Consider the following 18,362-nt stretch of genomic DNA (forward strand, 5'->3'; position numbering starts at 1 on the left):
TTTTTTGAGCGAACAAGTTTTTTTGACGGTCAAATGTTCATGCAATATTGAATGTAGGCTGGTCCCGCTAATGCCTAAGGTTACCTCAATCTCATGATAGGTCACATGACAATCTAACAAATATCAGTTGGCGACATCATCAATGGTTTTTGGAACAACAACGATCTTCACGAAATTCGTCTTGGAGTGAACTACGATCTCGGATGAATTCACCATAACATCGATAAACACTGGTCCTTGATGGAGCTTCACTGCCAAAAATTGAATTAGATTCATCGATGCACTATTGTTGAGTTAATCCACGTCGAAAGTTGTAAAGAATAATCGCACGAATATGTTCACGATTTTGTTCCATTTTTTGGTCAAGATGAATCTTTTAATTTACTATAAACAACACAAATAGCGCTCGCATGTAAAAATGTTCTGAGTACGTATAACCTCCAAAATGTCAAGCTTTACGATAGAGCTATGAGTTGGCAGATTGCAACACAAGGATTCTCCAATTCCGAAATATAAATGGCAACCCTCGTATACGATTTTGATTTTCTAAACGCCCAAAAATTTATATGTTGTACGTTTGAGTACCTAAATGAACGAATAAAAAATATCTTCTAATTGACCAATATATTCTTTCAAGGTGCCAATTACACCACAATTAGTACGTTTTCTTCTACATGTCTTATTTTTGTCATGACTGCGATTATGTTTCTCAAATTGCTTAATTCTAGCAAAGCGAAGATAAGGCATTTCGCATTATTTGCACTTTTTGGTACCGAAATGTCCGAATTGTTAATAGATCATCTAGTTGTACATGCATGCCAAATTTCAGACCTCTAGCTCCATCTGTAAAGAAAGCACTAAATGGCACCAATTGTGGTACTAAACGTACGTTTTCTCTCGTAACCAGTACTAGTTTTCCATTTTTTCTTTTCACCCTCATCATTTTACACCAGATGTCATTTTAAGTCAGAATTATGCCTCTATCCATCCGCCCTGTACAAAGTTCACCCACTTCGTAGCTTTTTTATACTTTTTTTCGTACCTAAATGTGCAAGTTACCAAAAACTCTTATAGTCATCCAATTAAGGTTGTCATAGTGTACCTAAATTCTAAAATTCAGAGTTATAGTAGAATTTACAAAGAAAGTACCAAATTGTACCAATAGTTGTACTTAACATACTATTTCTTACACTTCCGGTGCGATTTTCCAAATTTTTTACCAAACCTTAATTTTTCGAGACGCTCGTTAATTTGAGCCTAAGTACATAATTCTAGCCCTTTCCGTTCGCGCTATGCAAATATGTACCATTTCGTACTTTTTGGTAATTTCTAGTACGAATATCATCAAATCCAGCCTTACCCCCTGCCTATGACCCAAGACCAACATTCGTGTAAAAATTTCATGATACTAGCTTCAGCCGTTTGGGCTGGGCGATGATCAGTCAGTCAGTCCAGTCTGACGATGATCAGTCACACAACTCTTTTATATATATAGATCACCATCTGCTTTTAAATCAAACATTTTTTTTGTTCGAAAGGTTAACCGGAATGCGGTTTCTAGGATTCCATCCCTTCTTCAATGGAATTCTTTGACAAATTACTTAGTCAATCATCAATGTTATGAGCTTAGACAAAAATAGTCTGAATGAGAAAACACTATTGCTCATAACTTTGAAGAAGCTGTCAGTACTTTTGTCACATGTTTTTCTCATTTTTCAATTCTTAATACATATTCCAAGGAAGTGAAATTTTTACATAATTTGCTGAAAATGCCATTGAGAATTATTTTTTAATATCAACTAAAGTTGGTCACCCTTTTGCCGTTCTAACTAATTGGCAATATAAAATTTTATTGCAATGCTGCACCCTTTGGGCTAGCCAAGTCAACATTCTCAAATTGCTGATAACAACCACTTGGCAGACATTATTTTGTGGAATTTCTTAAATACAAATTTACAATTTTAATACCATTTTGGCCTTATTGAGTGTCACTGATACTCTAGCGATAAGGTGGTAACCTTGAAGGTGACTTTGGTAACCAAAAAAAAAATTCTTAATTTTTTTCCACCACACGCACAAGAAGGCCTATTAAACTTCTTAACCATAATGTAATTCATTGTAAATGTAGTGTGAAGATTGTAGTATGAGCAATTTTCTACTTAAGCGACTGACTTGGCTGATAACAATAGTCACGTTAGCGCAATTTCTTGGCGTTTTTTGCTTTTATTTTGCAACAAATAGTTGGACGTTTTGGTTACACTTGCGTTTATTTACTATCACATGTTTTATCTTTTAAGGTGGGTTTAAAGACGCATTCATTATACGTTGAATTATACGAATAATTCAGTTAATAACAAAAATTATCTGCAACAGATAAACTGAAAAGAACTGAGATTAGAAGTAACAATGAAATCATTGTTTAAAATAAAAATTTTTTGCTTTGTTTGTTTGCTAAAATTTTATCACTTGTCTTTGTCTGGCGATGAAAGAAAAGAAAAGTGATAATCATCAGAGGAAATGTTAATTGTTTTTTTTTGTTGTTATTTGGCTAAAATTAAAACAAAACTCATTAAACAAGAAAACGACCATGTGATAGATACAGTTTTATTTGTTCAGAGTTGTTAATATTTACTCTAGATGGAAAGTGGGGTCTTTTGCAGATAGGCACTTCGGTAGGGAAATCCCACAGATTGTATCTATAGGGTTCCAAATCTCAAACCTCTAGTGCCATTCCTTTTGTTTCGCTCCAAATTTTGTAAGCTTTGCTAGAAAAAAAGTCTGATAAAACCTGCAAAAGTCCAAGTCCTAACATTTTGAGAAAAATTCCCTAGGTTAGGTTAGGTTAAGAGATACGCGCCTGGCTACTGTATTTGCCAGCCTCTGCACTAGGAGACTATTGGTCTATAGCAGTGATGGAAAAGTCATTACTTTAGTCCATTTTTCAGTATTTTTCAACCGATTTTGATGAAATTGGAAACAGTGAGTTTTAATAGACCTCTACACCTTTTTGTTGAATACCGTCTAGGAATATATAAAAATGTGGATATAACTTCCATACAGAACGACCTCCTCGTATAGAGTATTGTGCCTATAAAAGGAGCATTTTTTCTCAGACTTCAATAAAATTTGACAAATTGAGTTCTGTTAGACCCCTACACCTATTTGGTGAATGTGGTCCAGATCGGACCATATTTCGATATAGCTGCCATATAGACCGATCCTCCGATAAAGAGTATTGAACACATAAAGAGTATTGAACCCAAACCCCCCTCCCCTTTAGTTCCTATTTTGCGAATGTTAGCGCGTATAAACAATTATTATTGTTTTGTAGATCTTATTCTTATTATTATGAGGCGATGAAGAACTTCATCGGGTCAATCGTGTATGTAAAGGGTGATTTTTTTGAGGTTAGGATTTTCATGCATTAGTATTTGACAGATCACGTGGGATTTCAGACATGGTGTCAAAGAGAAAGATGCTCAGTATGCTTTGACATTTCATCATGAATAGACTTACTAACGAGCAACGCTTGCAAATCATTGAATTTTATTACCAAAATCAGTGTTCGGTTCGAAATGTGTTCAAATTTTGACAAATTTTGTTCAGCGATGAGGCTCATTTCTGGTTGAATGGCTACGTAAATAAGCAAAATTGCCGCATTTGGAGTGAAGAGCAACCAGAAGCCGTTCAATAACTGCCCATGCATCCCGAAAAATGCACTGTTTGGTGTGGTTTGTACTCTGGTGGAATCATTGGACCGTATTTTTTCAAAGATGCTGTTGGACGCAACGTTACGGTGAATGAACACATTTCGAACCGAACACTGATTTTGGTAATAAAATTCAATGATTTGCAAGCGTTGCTCGTTAGTAAGTCTATTCATGATGAAATGTCAAAGCATACTGAGCACCTTTCTCTTTGACACCATGTCTGAAATCCCACGTGATCTGTCAAATACTAATGCATGAAAATCCTAACCTCAAAAAAATCACCCTTTACAATCGGCTGCCTTGGGATTGAGTGATTTCTGATATTAAAATAGTTTGGTATAACTCTTTTAAAGGAGTTCAAAATATTTTAACGGTGAGAATTTCTCGTCATAAAGAATATTGCCAAAAACTGCAGGCAATCTTAGTCCAAAATTTACAAATATTTCCAAAAAGTTGAATACCGACCCTCTTTTTAGGTTACTTCTCAATGTACGCTCTCAAAACGCCCTTGTACGAGTCTTCTATTTTGCCCTATAACATTCCAAAAATCTTTTACCTGGATAAGAAACTATTTATATCTGGGAAAACATTATGGCAATTGACATATTGACTGATTACGTTAATTTTGTGATAATGATGTCATTTTTTTTATTTAATTTGCTACAAACACTTGTGGTCAACCATCGCAGATTTTTTTCACGAATTAATATTAAAGTTCTCACATTAACGAATGAAAGAAGGACTTGCTACTTTATTACAAATTTCGTTAAACCGTTAGTACCTGTTTAACTAAATTAATATCTATGTGGGCTAAAAGGTTAATGGCCTCTATGGGTAAATCAACCTTATATCTAAGCTTTATACTACTTTTATGAATTCCTCATCAAATCTGTCATTCCCTCTTGTGTTGTCTCATTAGTTAAGAAATTATTTTAGAAATCAACGCTACCAAAGTTTATGATTCACCCCAAGTTAAACCATTTGAATATCTACAATTATAAAAAAAAAGAAATTATCCCCTGGGCGAAAAAGAGAGTAAATGATAAAAGAGCGAGAGGGTTGAAGCCTAATTATGTTTATTATAGTTAAAATGTTTTTATATCGCTGTCCCATATATTAATTAATAATTTGTTGATAATACATTTGCTTTTGCATACTAACATTGGTATTTGCCTTATCACCACATACAATAAACACACCAAAAACAGAAATTGTTAACATTTGGTGATATCGATAAGGTCTTTGGCCAAATTCTAACTCTATTCTCATTGTTCACGTACAAAGAATGTGACTTCTCTATTCGTCTTGTGTGCGTGTGTGTGTGTGAGAGAGAAAGAGAGCGGTTAGATGTTTGTTACAGCTGTTGCCTGTAGCAAATCATTTATTGTACAAGTCAATGCCGTTATTGATGAGTTTGATTTACCGTTATTTTCTGTAGAGAGTGAAAAAACCTGGAAGGGGTTTATATATCGTTCGATTTTTCGTTTCAATAATCACATCATTCATGAGAAGGTTTTTATACCCTTGTGGAAATTGTTGTAAATATTCACTTTTCGATTACTCGTAATTTGTGATCGAAAAATTACCGTTATTTCGTAAGTTCGTGAGTTGTGGCTGGTACTATGTTCGTTTTTCATTCGCGATTACTTTGTTGAAATATTACGATAAAAAAATATTTTTATTAAAATTTTACCATAAGTAATGTGGGAATGTCCTACTGAACGAAATGAACACTTTGACCCTTTTTGACTTTGAACGAAATTAACAGTTTAACCCTTCAACGAGTAACGTCACTTTTTATGAAAGAAAGGCATATAAAAACGTTTTGTAGTTCTTTCGAGTAGTTTAAAATTTGTATGTCCATTATGTTTGTTACACCATTTCGTTTGCAGCACTTAAAGATAAAGTATATATATTATCACCATAATTCCGGTATAATCTAGTGTGCTCTTGTATTGATGTATCTCCCCTTTTGAATTTCTTAACACCTAGTGAGCATAGTAATCAACTTCACCTGATATGTTGGTTGCATGGTTATGTAGAGAGTTGATTTGCAACGAAAGTTGTGCGGGGAAGAAGCACTTCGAAGCAAATAATGTCTTCTTTTTATTCCTGTACATTAAGAAAAAATGTGTGGTCAACGATTTTCGTCGCCAGAAGATGCTGTTGAAGCGTTTCATAATCAGATTCCACAATGAAAGTGGAAAAAGTGATTCGAAAATTGGTTTGAGCACTTTTATACAAAAAAAATGTAAATCATGCTGAGAATACTTTGAAAAATGAAAAAAAAAACATTTTGAATGATAAATATTTGTACTTCCATTACTAGGCCAGAAATATAAATAGCAGTCCTCGTATATATATCAGGCCGTGGCCGATTTTATGTATTTATTAAAAACAAAAAAAAAAATCACCATGAAGTTATAGATCAAAACGTTTTTAAAAGAACAAATGGCTCACTTTATTATACAATAGTTATCATACCCTTAATTATTGCACGTTGCGTATGATCGATGCAATTTGCTAAGGTTGTATTAGTTACACGCCATGGATAATCAATCAAGTTTGCATATTGAACAAGAACTAGAGATGTGCATGTGAGTGATTTTTCACTCACGCTTACGAGATATAAAAATGTTTCACCCAGGCTCACGCACGACTTGTTTTTGTCGACTCAGGTTCACGCATGCCCACGTGACAAAAAATTTTCGTCACGCACAAATCACAAAAAACTTGCGAATCACGGTTGAAAAAATTTTTCAACCGTTTTTTTCCCATGAAGCGAAAAATATGTTTTTGGAAACATCGGCGAAAAGTGGGTGAAAAATAGGCGAACAGGAAGTATTCTGCTTATTGTGAGAAGAATGAAAAAAAAAACCATATAAGTAACCCTTGAAACCATTATGGCTACCATTGTCGGCATACTTTTGCTTTGTTTTATTGGTTTAAATGTTTTTTTTTATTATTTCCGAAAAAATATACAATAAGAAAACAATAACTGCAGATTAAAAACCTGTTTTTGTATAGACACAAAAACGATTGATAGCTGTCAAATTTCGCTCGCGAAATAATTGGAAATTAACGACTTTTCCGAAAGTAGAATAGAATACCAACCCTAAGTCGTGATTTTCTTATGAGTCGGGATACCTTGTGGTTCGTGATTTTTTCGTGAGTCGGGATTAGCGTTGTGAGTAGCGCGAAGAATTTTAATTCAATCACGCTAACGCACGATCACGGGATTAGATTTGGATCTCACTCAAGGATCACGTGACTCACGCGTGACACGACTACTTACGAATCACGAATACACTTATCGCCCCATAAAGTATATATATTCAGAATCGTTTTGACATTTTAACCATTTGCGTCCGTACCTCCCTCTTTCGAAATCGCTATAGCGGTCGAACAAATAACGATAGCCGCATGAAATTTTGCATAGAGACTTCTTATTGATGTAGGTCGTTGGGGATTACTATCCCATATAGCTCCCATATAAACCGATGTCCTGTGTTGACTTTTTTGGCCCCTGGATGCCACAATTGTTATCCGATTAGGCTGAAATTTTGCACGCAGTGTTTTGTTATGACTTCCAACAACCGTGCTAAGTACGGTTCAAATCGGTCCCTTGAAAGCCGTAATTGTTGTCCGATTGGGCTGAAATTTTGCACGCAGTGTTTTGTTATGACTCCCAACTACCACGCCAAGTACGGTCCAAATCAGTGCGTAAACTGATATAGCTTCCATACAACCCTTTTCCCGATTTGACACCATAAGCCCCTGGGAGCCGCAATTGTTGTCCGGTTACGCTTAAATTTTGAAATTTTGGTTCAAATTAGTCAATAACCTGATATAGCTGCCAAGTAAATCTATATCGCGATTTTACTATTTTGTGTCCCCTGGAAGCCGTAATTGTTGTCCGATTAGGCTGAAATTTTGTTTCCATATTCTGATATAGCTGACATATAAACCGATCTTGGGTCATGACTTCTTGAACTTCTAGAGGGCGCAACTTTTATCCGGTTTGGCTGAAATTTTGCACGTGACATTTTGGTATGACTTCCAACTATGCCAAGCATTGTTAAAATCGATCCAAAACCTAATATAGCTGTCATGTAAGCGGATTTTCCAATAAGATTTCTTGAAACTCTAGAGGGCGCCATTGTTCTCCAATTTGATAAAAAGTTTTTACATATCGGTTTGGTATGGCTTCCAACAACTGTGGCTAGTATGGTCTACATCAGTCCACAACCTCATATTGTCGCCATTAAATCGATCTCCTGATATAACTTTTTGGGCCTCTGGACGGTGCAAATCCTATCCAATTTGGCTGAAATTTTGCATTTGTTGTTTTGGATTAACTTCCAGCCACTGTGCCAAGTATGGTCTAAATCAGCCCATAACCTGATATAGCTGCCATATAAACCGATCTCCCAATTTGACTTTCTGAGCCTCTGGAAGGCGCAATTATTACTCGAATTGCCTGAAATTGGTATTTTTCTATGGCATTTAAAAGCCATGGCAAGTACGGTGCATATCGGTCTATAACTTCATATAGATCATATATATTTGAAAAAATCTTTCAAAAAACTTGTCACATGCGGTCCATGGTGGAGGGTATGTTACATTCAGTCCGGCCGAACTTAACACGCTTTTAATTTTTACTTGTAATTTCTTCTTACATCTGCTGCTCTCATTTATTCTATATTCCTTATATGAGAACTTTGAGATATGTCTACCCATTTGTACCACTCACTGTCAAAAGATCGTTCATATATAGGTGTTGGTTGACACAACAATGTTTTCACCATTTCTTCTAGCATCTTCTGTTCTCAATTATTCTGTAAATACTGAGATATTTAATTACATTCGAAAAACTCTCCATATGAGAATTTCCCGATATGCTTACCCATTTCTATCACTCACTGTCATAACAATATTCATACATAACACATACATAGGTGTTGGTTGACACAACAATGGACGACATCGCACAAGTTCATTGGCAGTTGTTGTGCACACTTGTTACTTACGTATGTTGTTGTTTGCAGCAACAACAATTAATAAAGCTTTGTACGTGCAAGCAGAGCAACACCAAATAAATTGATAAAACACAACAACAAAAGTTTTGGCATATTTGCAGCAGCAGTTGGTGATTTAATTTTTGCTTTACCTTATTAACAATGTACATAGATAGGTAGGTGAGACAAAAAATAAAAAATGTCAGTGGAGATTTTATTAATGCAAATGTAAATCTATCCACAGACATGCCATTAGAAAGAGCGCGAGAACTTAAACAAAAAACCAAGTTTTCAAACAACTTGGGTGCTTTGGTGCCTCTTTTCAAAATAGAGCAAATGTTATAGATGTCGTTATTAAATATTTCCTTCATATAAAGCGCCAATACTAAAAAACAATAGAAATAAAAGAACCATTTACGATTGTTAAGGCCAACATATCGACATATTTACTTTAAGCTCTATAGAATATCACAAAACTTAATTTAGATTTGAAATAGGTTTATTTGACATATAACCCTTATAGAACTGTCAAATAAACCTATTTTAAAGGTGGAGCAACATACTTCGCGCAGCGCTATTGCGTACTCATGCTTGCATGTTCAAAAAAATTGAAATAGGTTGGTATGTATTGTGTGGATTACACAACAAATGCATGCATCTGACGAAATAAGTTAACCAACACTTAACTTTGAATGCGTTGCAGGAAGCAAAACATATGCGTTGAATATGTTTCTATTAAAAAAATGTTATGCAGCCTGTAAATTAGATCATTTTAATATTAAACCACATTATTAACCATTTCCATTGAAAATAACTTTGGAAATGACATACAAAAAAATTGATTTTTAGTAATCCGTGTGAAGCAAAAGGCTCATGGTATGTAACTCAGCTCAAAGAATACATGGGTTCTCTGACTGCATAAGCACGCATAAATGCTGCACGAAGTATGTAAGTCCACCTTAACATACCATGCGCGCGCACTAAACACGCATTAAAAATGCAACTCTACAAATTGCAAATTTTGCCCATGAACATTCCACTAGGGAACAGGGGCAAACTTCTCACATATCAATGAGTGCAGTCCGATTCAAATTTAAGTTCAATGATAAGCGGCCTCCTTTTTATAGCCGAGTCCGAACGGCGCGCTGCAGTGCGACACCTCTTTAGGGAGAAGTTTTACATGGCACAGTACCTCACAAATGTTGCCAGCATTAGGAGGGGAAAACCACCGCTGAACATTTTTTTTGATGGTCTCGCCAGGATTCGAACCCAGGCGTTCAGCGTCATAGGCGGAAATGCTAACCTCTGCGCTACGGTGCCTCCTCTGCAAAAAACAAATTCCACAAAACCAACGCGCAAAAGTTAAGAATTTTCAACTTTGACGGTTGAACTTGTGCGTCATTCTGTGTTGCCAAACGTGAAGTAGTGTTTTTAGGCGTCAAAGTTAAAAAATCTTTTTCATCGCTTTTGTGGGATTTGTTTGCGGGATTGCATTTTTAATGCGTGCATAGTATGTAACTCCACCTTAAGGTTTCATAAAGTTTTGTGAAACAGGCCATATAAAATACATATATTTTATACCCCTTATCATAGGCTAGGGGTTATAAGCATTTTGTCAATCCCTTTGGAACACATTGAAATATCCATTTTCGACCCTAAAAAGTATATATGTATATTTATTTTCTAAGAATATATATTCTTGATGGTCGTAAGAATCTAAGACGATTTAACGATGTCCGTGTGCCTATCCGTCCGTATATTGTATTCACGCTTCAGCATTAAACAAGTAAGAGTGGGCTAAGTTCGGCCGGGCCGAATCTTATGTACCCTCCAGTTGTACGCGCAGTATCTCTTTTTAGGCAAACAAAGAATATTAAATTAGAACTGTTATGCCCATGACGTTCAACGTACGTTCTATAGCTTGATACAGCTCCCATAGAAACCGATCTCCCGACTTTGCTTCTTGAGCACCTACAAGGCGCAATTCTTATCCGAATGGACTGAAATATTTCCCAATGACTTCTACTTTGGACTTCAGCATTCAATTCATTTATGGCCCGAATCGGACTATAACTTGTTTTTTAAATATATAAGCCTATGGCTTTTATCATTTAAATGTTCATTTACCCCCTGAGGTTGACATTGATAGCAACTATATTATATTTCAATGGTTTTATTCTCTGTATTTTGCTATATCATTATAAATCATTGTTAGCTTGTTTTTTTTTCTTCTTCTCAATTTAGGTAGGCTTAATACGTCAATTTTGACCCAGAAAGTTACAATGCGATTAGAGGTTGTTTGTTGCTCTTCTCTCACATGGCAGCACACTCTCTTACTCTCTCACTACCTCATGTTTTCTCAGTTTAATAACTCAATACGGTTACAATTAAGATTGAAATCATATGTTTGGGCGACAAAATTAGAGCAACAACAGCAAACAAATGGGAAATGAATGGCACTTCGTTTGTTTATCTTTAAAAAATCTAATTTTTTTTTTGAACACGAGTAGTATGTGAAACAGAAAACGAAATTAACAACGAAAACAAATTCAAAAAAGACATCTATTTTGTTATGGTGAGCTAAACATCCATATCCAAAAACTAAAGGCTTTATTTAAACAAATGGGTGAGCTCTGATAGACCGACTTTGGCAACGAGAAACAAGCTTTGTTAAATACTGCTGCCCTCTTAGTTGATCTATCTCAACAGCTTCAGTAGCTGTCATGCTCTTAATGTGGAGGGGAGAAAAAATCGGCCACCAAGCAAGTTCAAGTGCATGTTAAATGTCTGGTTGAAGCTGTGCTTAATATACATTTTTTTTGCCACATTTAAATGTTTATGAATTGCTGATGTTACACAACACTATGGCCTGTACATTTCAATCAATTTCAAAATATGTGCTCTGCATACATTTCTAGATTGCAGCCGCCCCAAAAGTATTCATTACTTCGTGTAACCCCCCGCCAATTTTTATCTTTAAATGTTTGTTAATGGGAAAGTTGAAGGTTGTGTTGTCTGTGAATGGTGGAATAAATTGATTCACATTCTATGCATCAAATTTATAACTTCTATATACAATATTTTTAACCACAAGTAACCCCAATTTAATATTGCCAATTAAAAAAAATGTGTTGATGAAAATGCAGCACCGTTTCCTACAGAAAAAAGTGGAGAGAGTGGATATGAGCTATAGAAACTGAGTGCAAAATCAAAAAAAAATTACATATCAGGTTAAATACAGGTCTTTGACTATTGACAACGTCGTGATATCAGTCTTGTACAACTATCAGCTAATAATCCGGCCATTCCAGCTACTAGATTCAGAGATTAACTGCCAGAATCACTAAAATGTTGTTCCTCAATGCATTCGTCATCGATATCAGATGTTTTCTTACTATAAAATTAACGGATTTCAATGAGTTGTTAAGTATAGTAAAATTAAAAAGACAACATTTAATATTTTGTTTCATGACGGACACAATGACTGAGTCGTCTGCTCTAGCCAGTGACAGCAAAGCGGTAGATCTCTTCAAGCCTAGATTAGGCCACATAGTTTTGGAGTGCTCACACCCTCCTCTTTGTGACCATATATCATTCGTTGTCCTTCGGGCCCGGTCCGGAAAACTAAGCTTACATGCCGCTAGAGCCATACCCACAGATTCCAGTATCCCTGGAATGTGTAAGGTAGTTCCTAGTCTCGCAAGCTCGCCCGCCTTACAATTGCCTGGGTTATCTCTGTGGTCCGGCAACCAAAAATGTTTTTGTGTTCAGAAATACGTTCTCCAGGGATTTAATGGGTGCATGGAAGTATTTATACCAATCGTCGTTATGACATTATATCTAAGCCATACCACCACTTCCTTAATTGCAAGGATCTTCGCCTAATACACACTTGAGTGGTCGGGTAACCTTTTCGATATGGCCAGTTCTAGATCTTTAGAGAACACCCCAAAGTCCATCTGGTCGTCTTGTTTGGAACCATCCGTATAGAAGTCTATGTAACTTCTGTTACCAGGGATATCGTAGTTCCAATCGGTTCTATCAAGAATAGTGGTACAGTACTTTTTATCAAAAAGCGGCCCAGGAAGGGTGTAATCCACACTGCCTGGAACATCGTATATTGTATCAAGGATAACACAGTGTCGTTATTAACCGATACTAAAATATTGTACAATATTTGCTTGTACCACTGTCACTATTTTTTGATAAATCGGATCGGACTAGATTGAAACTCTCAATATATTTATCGTCCGGTCTTCACTTATAAGGTCGTACAATTTACGACTGATCTGCACGAAATTTGGTGAAAATTGATTTTCTACTTATCAGCATATCTCTGACATATAAAATCGGTTCAGATCAAGATGTTACTCCCATTATATATGCTCGCTTGCTCGATTTTCACTTATAAGGCCGTAATAACTGCAGCACCCTTCTGAACACCTCCGCCAAAGTTCATCAAAATTGGTGTAGATTTAGATAAAACCATCATATTATGGTATGGCCTAATTTAAACCTTAGGCTGTAAGGTATAGGGTATTATTTCCCTTACTATCCCATACTTTCCCTAGCTTTACTTTTACAAATATAAGCATAAACGGCACAAATTACGATATTAGCAGCACTTTGTTAGACAACTTCTTAAGTAAAAGCCAATTTCTTGCTAAAAAAGACAACTTCTTTCATACTATGTTAATATACAATTTTGATGTAAGCGACATATCTCGGCCATGCAACAATGTAAAGAAACCATTAATGCCGCTTACACCAAAATCATTTTCTCTCTCTCTCTCTCCAATTTCATTACGGCTCTGAGTATATGTAATTCGATATCATCTATCGATATCTATCAAAAAACGAAAATCGATAAAATGTCGCTAATATCATTTTCGCGGGAAGGGCTTGATATGAACTGTGACCTCTTTTTCATTATAATTAACTTTTATTCACCCCTGTAACAATTTCTCTATGGCAACTCTGCCCATGAGTACCGTTATTTGGTATCCAACAGCCTTTGTTGTAATTTGCATAATCTTCTTCTGAAAGTCAGTTGCGCATTTTATTTGCGGGTAGAAGAGAATGTGTGTGTGAGAGAAAAAATAGAGAGCTAGTTTCAACAGTTTTGTTTTGCCAGCAAGAATTTGCCACCTGAACAGAGGTTTTATGAAAACCAGCCGTTTAATTCAAGTAAATGATTAGAAACGGGCATCAATGGATATTTATCGGGTAAATACCCAATGTGTGCGAATTTATTGGTTATGTATTGAGTGGATGGCCATCTCTATAAATGACAAACGAGAGCAAAGTTGCTCTTAGATTAGGTTAGGTAAGATTGTGACAGCCAGACTAGGCAAGACGAGTTGTTGGCCATTGTGATAGCACATACCAAGATCTCTGATGGGAATTGAATTCAAGACCTTTACACTGAAAAGCCGAGTTCCATATCAACTCAGTCACCAGGTAGCTTGAAGTCGTTTTGTTATTTAGGAAACTGTGTAAATTCTGCTCTGCTGATGCCACCAACAAATTATTCCACTCAGACAGTAGCTGCAAGCACTAGCCATTTAATGTTAACTTGTTAGTTATCTCTTGTTTGTCAAAGTGGAAAATTTCCTCAGAATCTTGTTAATTTTCTACTAAAAACCAGATTTAACTTATCAGTTGTACTCATTCTCATTTCAGGAGATCGACATAGCCCACCTGACCACCAACTGAACGAGGGCTTTATAAATAATGGATTTCACTACGATGATATAGATCACCCTTACATCTACGACCAGTTTGATGGTGACATCGATTACACCATGACTAACTCACATCACAATTCCTATGAGGATAGTTTAGCCGATCAGGAGGAGCAAAGAGATGCGGATCTGAGTATGGAAAGAGATATACGATGTCTGCCGGATTTGCAATTTTCTATATTGGAGTCGGAGTACGATGAGGCCTTGAATATACCCGATTCGGTGACCATAATTTCGGCTGGAGGTGATAAGCCGGTGTTGGTGGAACGCAAGGACTGCACCGATGATGATGAATACGATGAGGATGAAGTGCAGCTGAGACGTCTCACGGAAATACCTTTTACCAGAATCTATGCTCCTGGTGTCAAATTTACCTCATTTCAGCGTAAGGTGTTTATGCCGGGCATAGAGATAAAAGTGCAAATTATCAATGTGGAACGCAGTGTGACCACTCATTTGCTCAATCCTAACCTGTAAGTTTTAATCACACACACACACACTCACATACACATTCTCAACAAAATATGTTCATACATTCCATTTATGTTGTTTTTTTTTCAGATACACTATTGAGTTATCACATGGCCCCTTTTCCTGGACCATTAAAAGACGTTACAAACACTTTAGCAGCCTTCATCAACAGCTGAGCATATTTCGCACCTCCCTCAATATTCCCTTTCCCATGCGTAGCCACAAAGAGAAACGAGCCACCATTAAAAATGCTGCCATACAAATGGCTGACGAATGTCGCATTATGGAACTGCAGAAGTCTTCCAGTTTTAAGCATACGGCCAACAATGGACATGGCACCTCAATGACCAGCCAACCTCAATCCCTGCCCATGACTCCCATACAAAATAATAAACTTACCCTATCCTCAAGTATGGGACGTGGCAGCACACGCCGCAAGAAAAGGAAAAAACGTAAACTGCCACGTTTTCCACAGAGACCGGAGTCACTGGTCACCGCTGAATCCATGCATCTGCGTATGGACCAATTACAAGATTATCTGTATAATCTATTGAATATAAGTCTGTATAGAAATCATCACGAAACGGTGAGTAGAGGTATTGCTTTGGCTTTTTTGGAACAGAATTTTCATTCAGTGTTTTCTTTTTCGCACAGCTAAACTTTGTGGAAGTCTCAAATGTCTCCTTCGTTGATGGCCTGGGCATTAAGGGCAAGGAAGGTGCCATTCTTAAACGCACTGGCTCTACGCGCCCCGGCCAAGCTGGCTGCAACTTTTTTGGTTGCTTCCAACAAAAGTGCTGTGTGCGCTGCAACTATTTTTGTTCCGATGTTGTCTGCGGAAAGTGGCGTAGCCGTTGGTTCTTTGTCAAGGAAACCTGCTTCGGTTATGTGCGTCCCTCGGATGGTGTCATTAGAGCTGTGATATTGTTTGACATGGGTTTCGATGTCTCCACGGGCATTTATCAAACGGGCATGCGCAAAGGTCTGCAGGTGTTGACCAACAATAGGCATATCATCTTAAAATGTTGGACTCGCAGAAAATGCAAAGAGTGGAACGAATACCTCAAACAAACCGCCAATACCACAGCCCGTGATTTTACTGCCCCCAATCCACACAACTCCTATGCTCCCGAAAGATCCAACATAGAGGCTCAATGGTTTGTGGACGGCTGTTCCTACATGTCCATGGTGGCCGATGCCTTGGAAGCTGCCACCGAGGAAATCTATATAGCCGATTGGTGGCTAAGTCCGGAAATCTATATGAAAAGGCCTGTGATTGATGGTGACTACTGGCGTTTAGATAAGATTCTATTGCGCAAAGCCCAGGAAGGAGTCAAAGTATTTGTAATGCTCTACAAGGAGGTGGAAATGGCCTTGGGCATAAATAGTTACTATAGCAAGCAGAAATTGGTCAGTTTGCATGAGAATGTGAAGGTAAGTCAAGGCAAATTGACAAAAAAAATCAAATTCCCAACTTATCAATGATTTCTTTGGTTTCCCAGGTAATGCGTCATCCTGATCATGCCAGAGCTGGGGTATTTTTCTGGGCCCATCATGAGAAAATCGTGGTGGTAGATCAGACCTATGCCTTTCTTGGTGGCATTGACCTATGCTATGGTCGTTGGGATAACTATCGACACCGTCTTACGGATTTGGGTAGTATATCCACAGCCTCAGCTTCGGGCAGCACTCGCAGGCAGGGAGGATTTTTCAATAGGGAAGAGGTGGACTCGGCCTTTGGCTCACAAAAGTCTTCGCGTAATACCAACACCGAGGTACAGACAGCCGAACAGCAGCAGGTGCAAAGTGAAATGAGTGAGGATCGCCTTGATCTGCCCTCATTGATGCCGGGCGACAAACTTGTGATACCCAGTATGATACCCATACCTTTGGCTGATTCCGTTCCCCTGGAGGGTATGAAGCTTAACACTCCCGAAATGGAGCGTAAAAATGTGCTGCAAAATCTTAAAGATAATGCCATGAAAAAGGGCAAGGTCTTGGTTAATCGTCTGACCATGACCGAGGGTGACAAAACTCCCGATATCATCAAAGATCCCAAGCAATTGGTTTTCACCGTCCAAGAACTGGAGGAGTCACGCAAAGCCTGTCTCGAGGATGCCACACCCTTTCAAACTGACATACTGCAAGATTTCTATGGTCAGGCCAAGTATTGGTTTGGCAAGGATTATTCCAATTTCATTATGAAGGATTGGATGAATCTGGATGCTCCTTTTGCCGATATGATAGATCGCACCACCACGCCACGCATGCCTTGGCATGATGTGGGCATTTGTGTGGTGGGAGCATCAGCACGTGATGTGGCGCGTCACTTTATACAACGTTGGAATGCCATGAAGCTGGAGAAGATGCGTGACGCCCACTCATTTCCCTATCTAATACCAAAGAGTTATAAACAAATCAAATTAAATCCAAATATTAACCTCAAAAGAACGCATCGAGTGTCGTGTCAGCTGCTGCGCAGTGTTGCCTCATGGAGTTGTGGTTTCATCGAACAGGATCTGGTGGAGCAGAGTATACACGATGCCTACATACAGACAATAACAAAGGCACAACATTATATTTACATAGAGAATCAGTTCTTTATAACGATGCAATTGAGTGCCACCCCGGGATGGAGTAATGTGCGCAATCAGATTGGAGAGGCATTGTTCAATAGGATACTGAGGGCACACAAGTAAGTAAAGGCGTACTGGTTTTTATTTCTTGGTTGGCAAACGAATAACTTTCGTTCAAAGTGGGTTGGATCCAAGAATTTAATTTCAATTTTTCCTTTTCAGGGAACGCAAAGTATTCCGTGTCTATGTGATTATGCCATTGCTGCCTGGCTTTGAAGGAGATGTCGGCGGCAGCAGTGGCAATGCCGTTCGAGCCATAACACATTGGAATTATGCCTCTATATCACGGTATGCGTGCATAGTACGAAGAGATTAATTTTTTTCCTAATGTAAAACTCCTTCAAATTTCAGAGGCAAATCGGCTATTCTGGTGCGTCTCAAAGAGGTTGGCATTAAAAACCCTGAGCAGTATATATCATTTCATTCGTTGCGTACAATTTCGGAGCTGAATAATACACCCATAACCGAATTGATTTATGTACATTCTAAACTCCTTATAGCGGATGATCGTGTGGTCATCTGTGGTTCGGCCAATATCAATGATAGATGTATGGCATTATTTTTTTGTATTTTAGGCGATTACTTTATTATATATATTTTTTTTATTTCAAATTTTAGCAATGATAGGCAAACGGGATTCTGAGATAGCTGCCATTATAACGGACAATGAATTTGAGGATGGTCGCATGAATGGCAGAAAATATCCTAGCGGAGTATTTGCTGGACGTCTTAGGAAATATTTGTTCAAAGAGCATTTGGGTGAGTTAAGCCTACAATACCTCA

At 37.5% G+C, this 18,362-nt stretch overlaps 1 protein-coding gene across 5 annotated transcripts in view; it reads left to right on the forward strand.

Annotated features, from left to right (window-relative positions):
• Window positions 1-18,362, forward strand: part of LOC106096297 (phospholipase D2) — a 31,437-nt gene that overhangs the window by 10,724 nt on the left and 2,351 nt on the right. For all 5 annotated transcript variants that reach the window (XM_013263970.2, XM_013263968.2, XM_013263969.2 and 2 more), the window contains 7 exons: window positions 14,411-14,945; window positions 15,034-15,529; window positions 15,598-16,377; window positions 16,446-17,638; window positions 17,742-17,867; window positions 17,931-18,127; window positions 18,198-18,338. In XM_013263970.2, coding sequence (XP_013119424.2) covers window positions 14,533-14,945; window positions 15,034-15,529; window positions 15,598-16,377; window positions 16,446-17,638; window positions 17,742-17,867; window positions 17,931-18,127; window positions 18,198-18,338 — 3,346 coding nt within the window. In that variant the 5' untranslated portion in view covers window positions 14,411-14,532. The remainder of the gene's footprint in view (window positions 1-14,410; window positions 14,946-15,033; window positions 15,530-15,597; window positions 16,378-16,445; window positions 17,639-17,741; window positions 17,868-17,930; window positions 18,128-18,197; window positions 18,339-18,362) is intronic.

This window comes from Stomoxys calcitrans, chromosome 5 (genome assembly GCF_963082655.1).
Source record: "Stomoxys calcitrans chromosome 5, idStoCalc2.1, whole genome shotgun sequence".
NCBI classification, from domain to species: Eukaryota; Metazoa; Arthropoda; class Insecta; order Diptera; family Muscidae; genus Stomoxys; species Stomoxys calcitrans.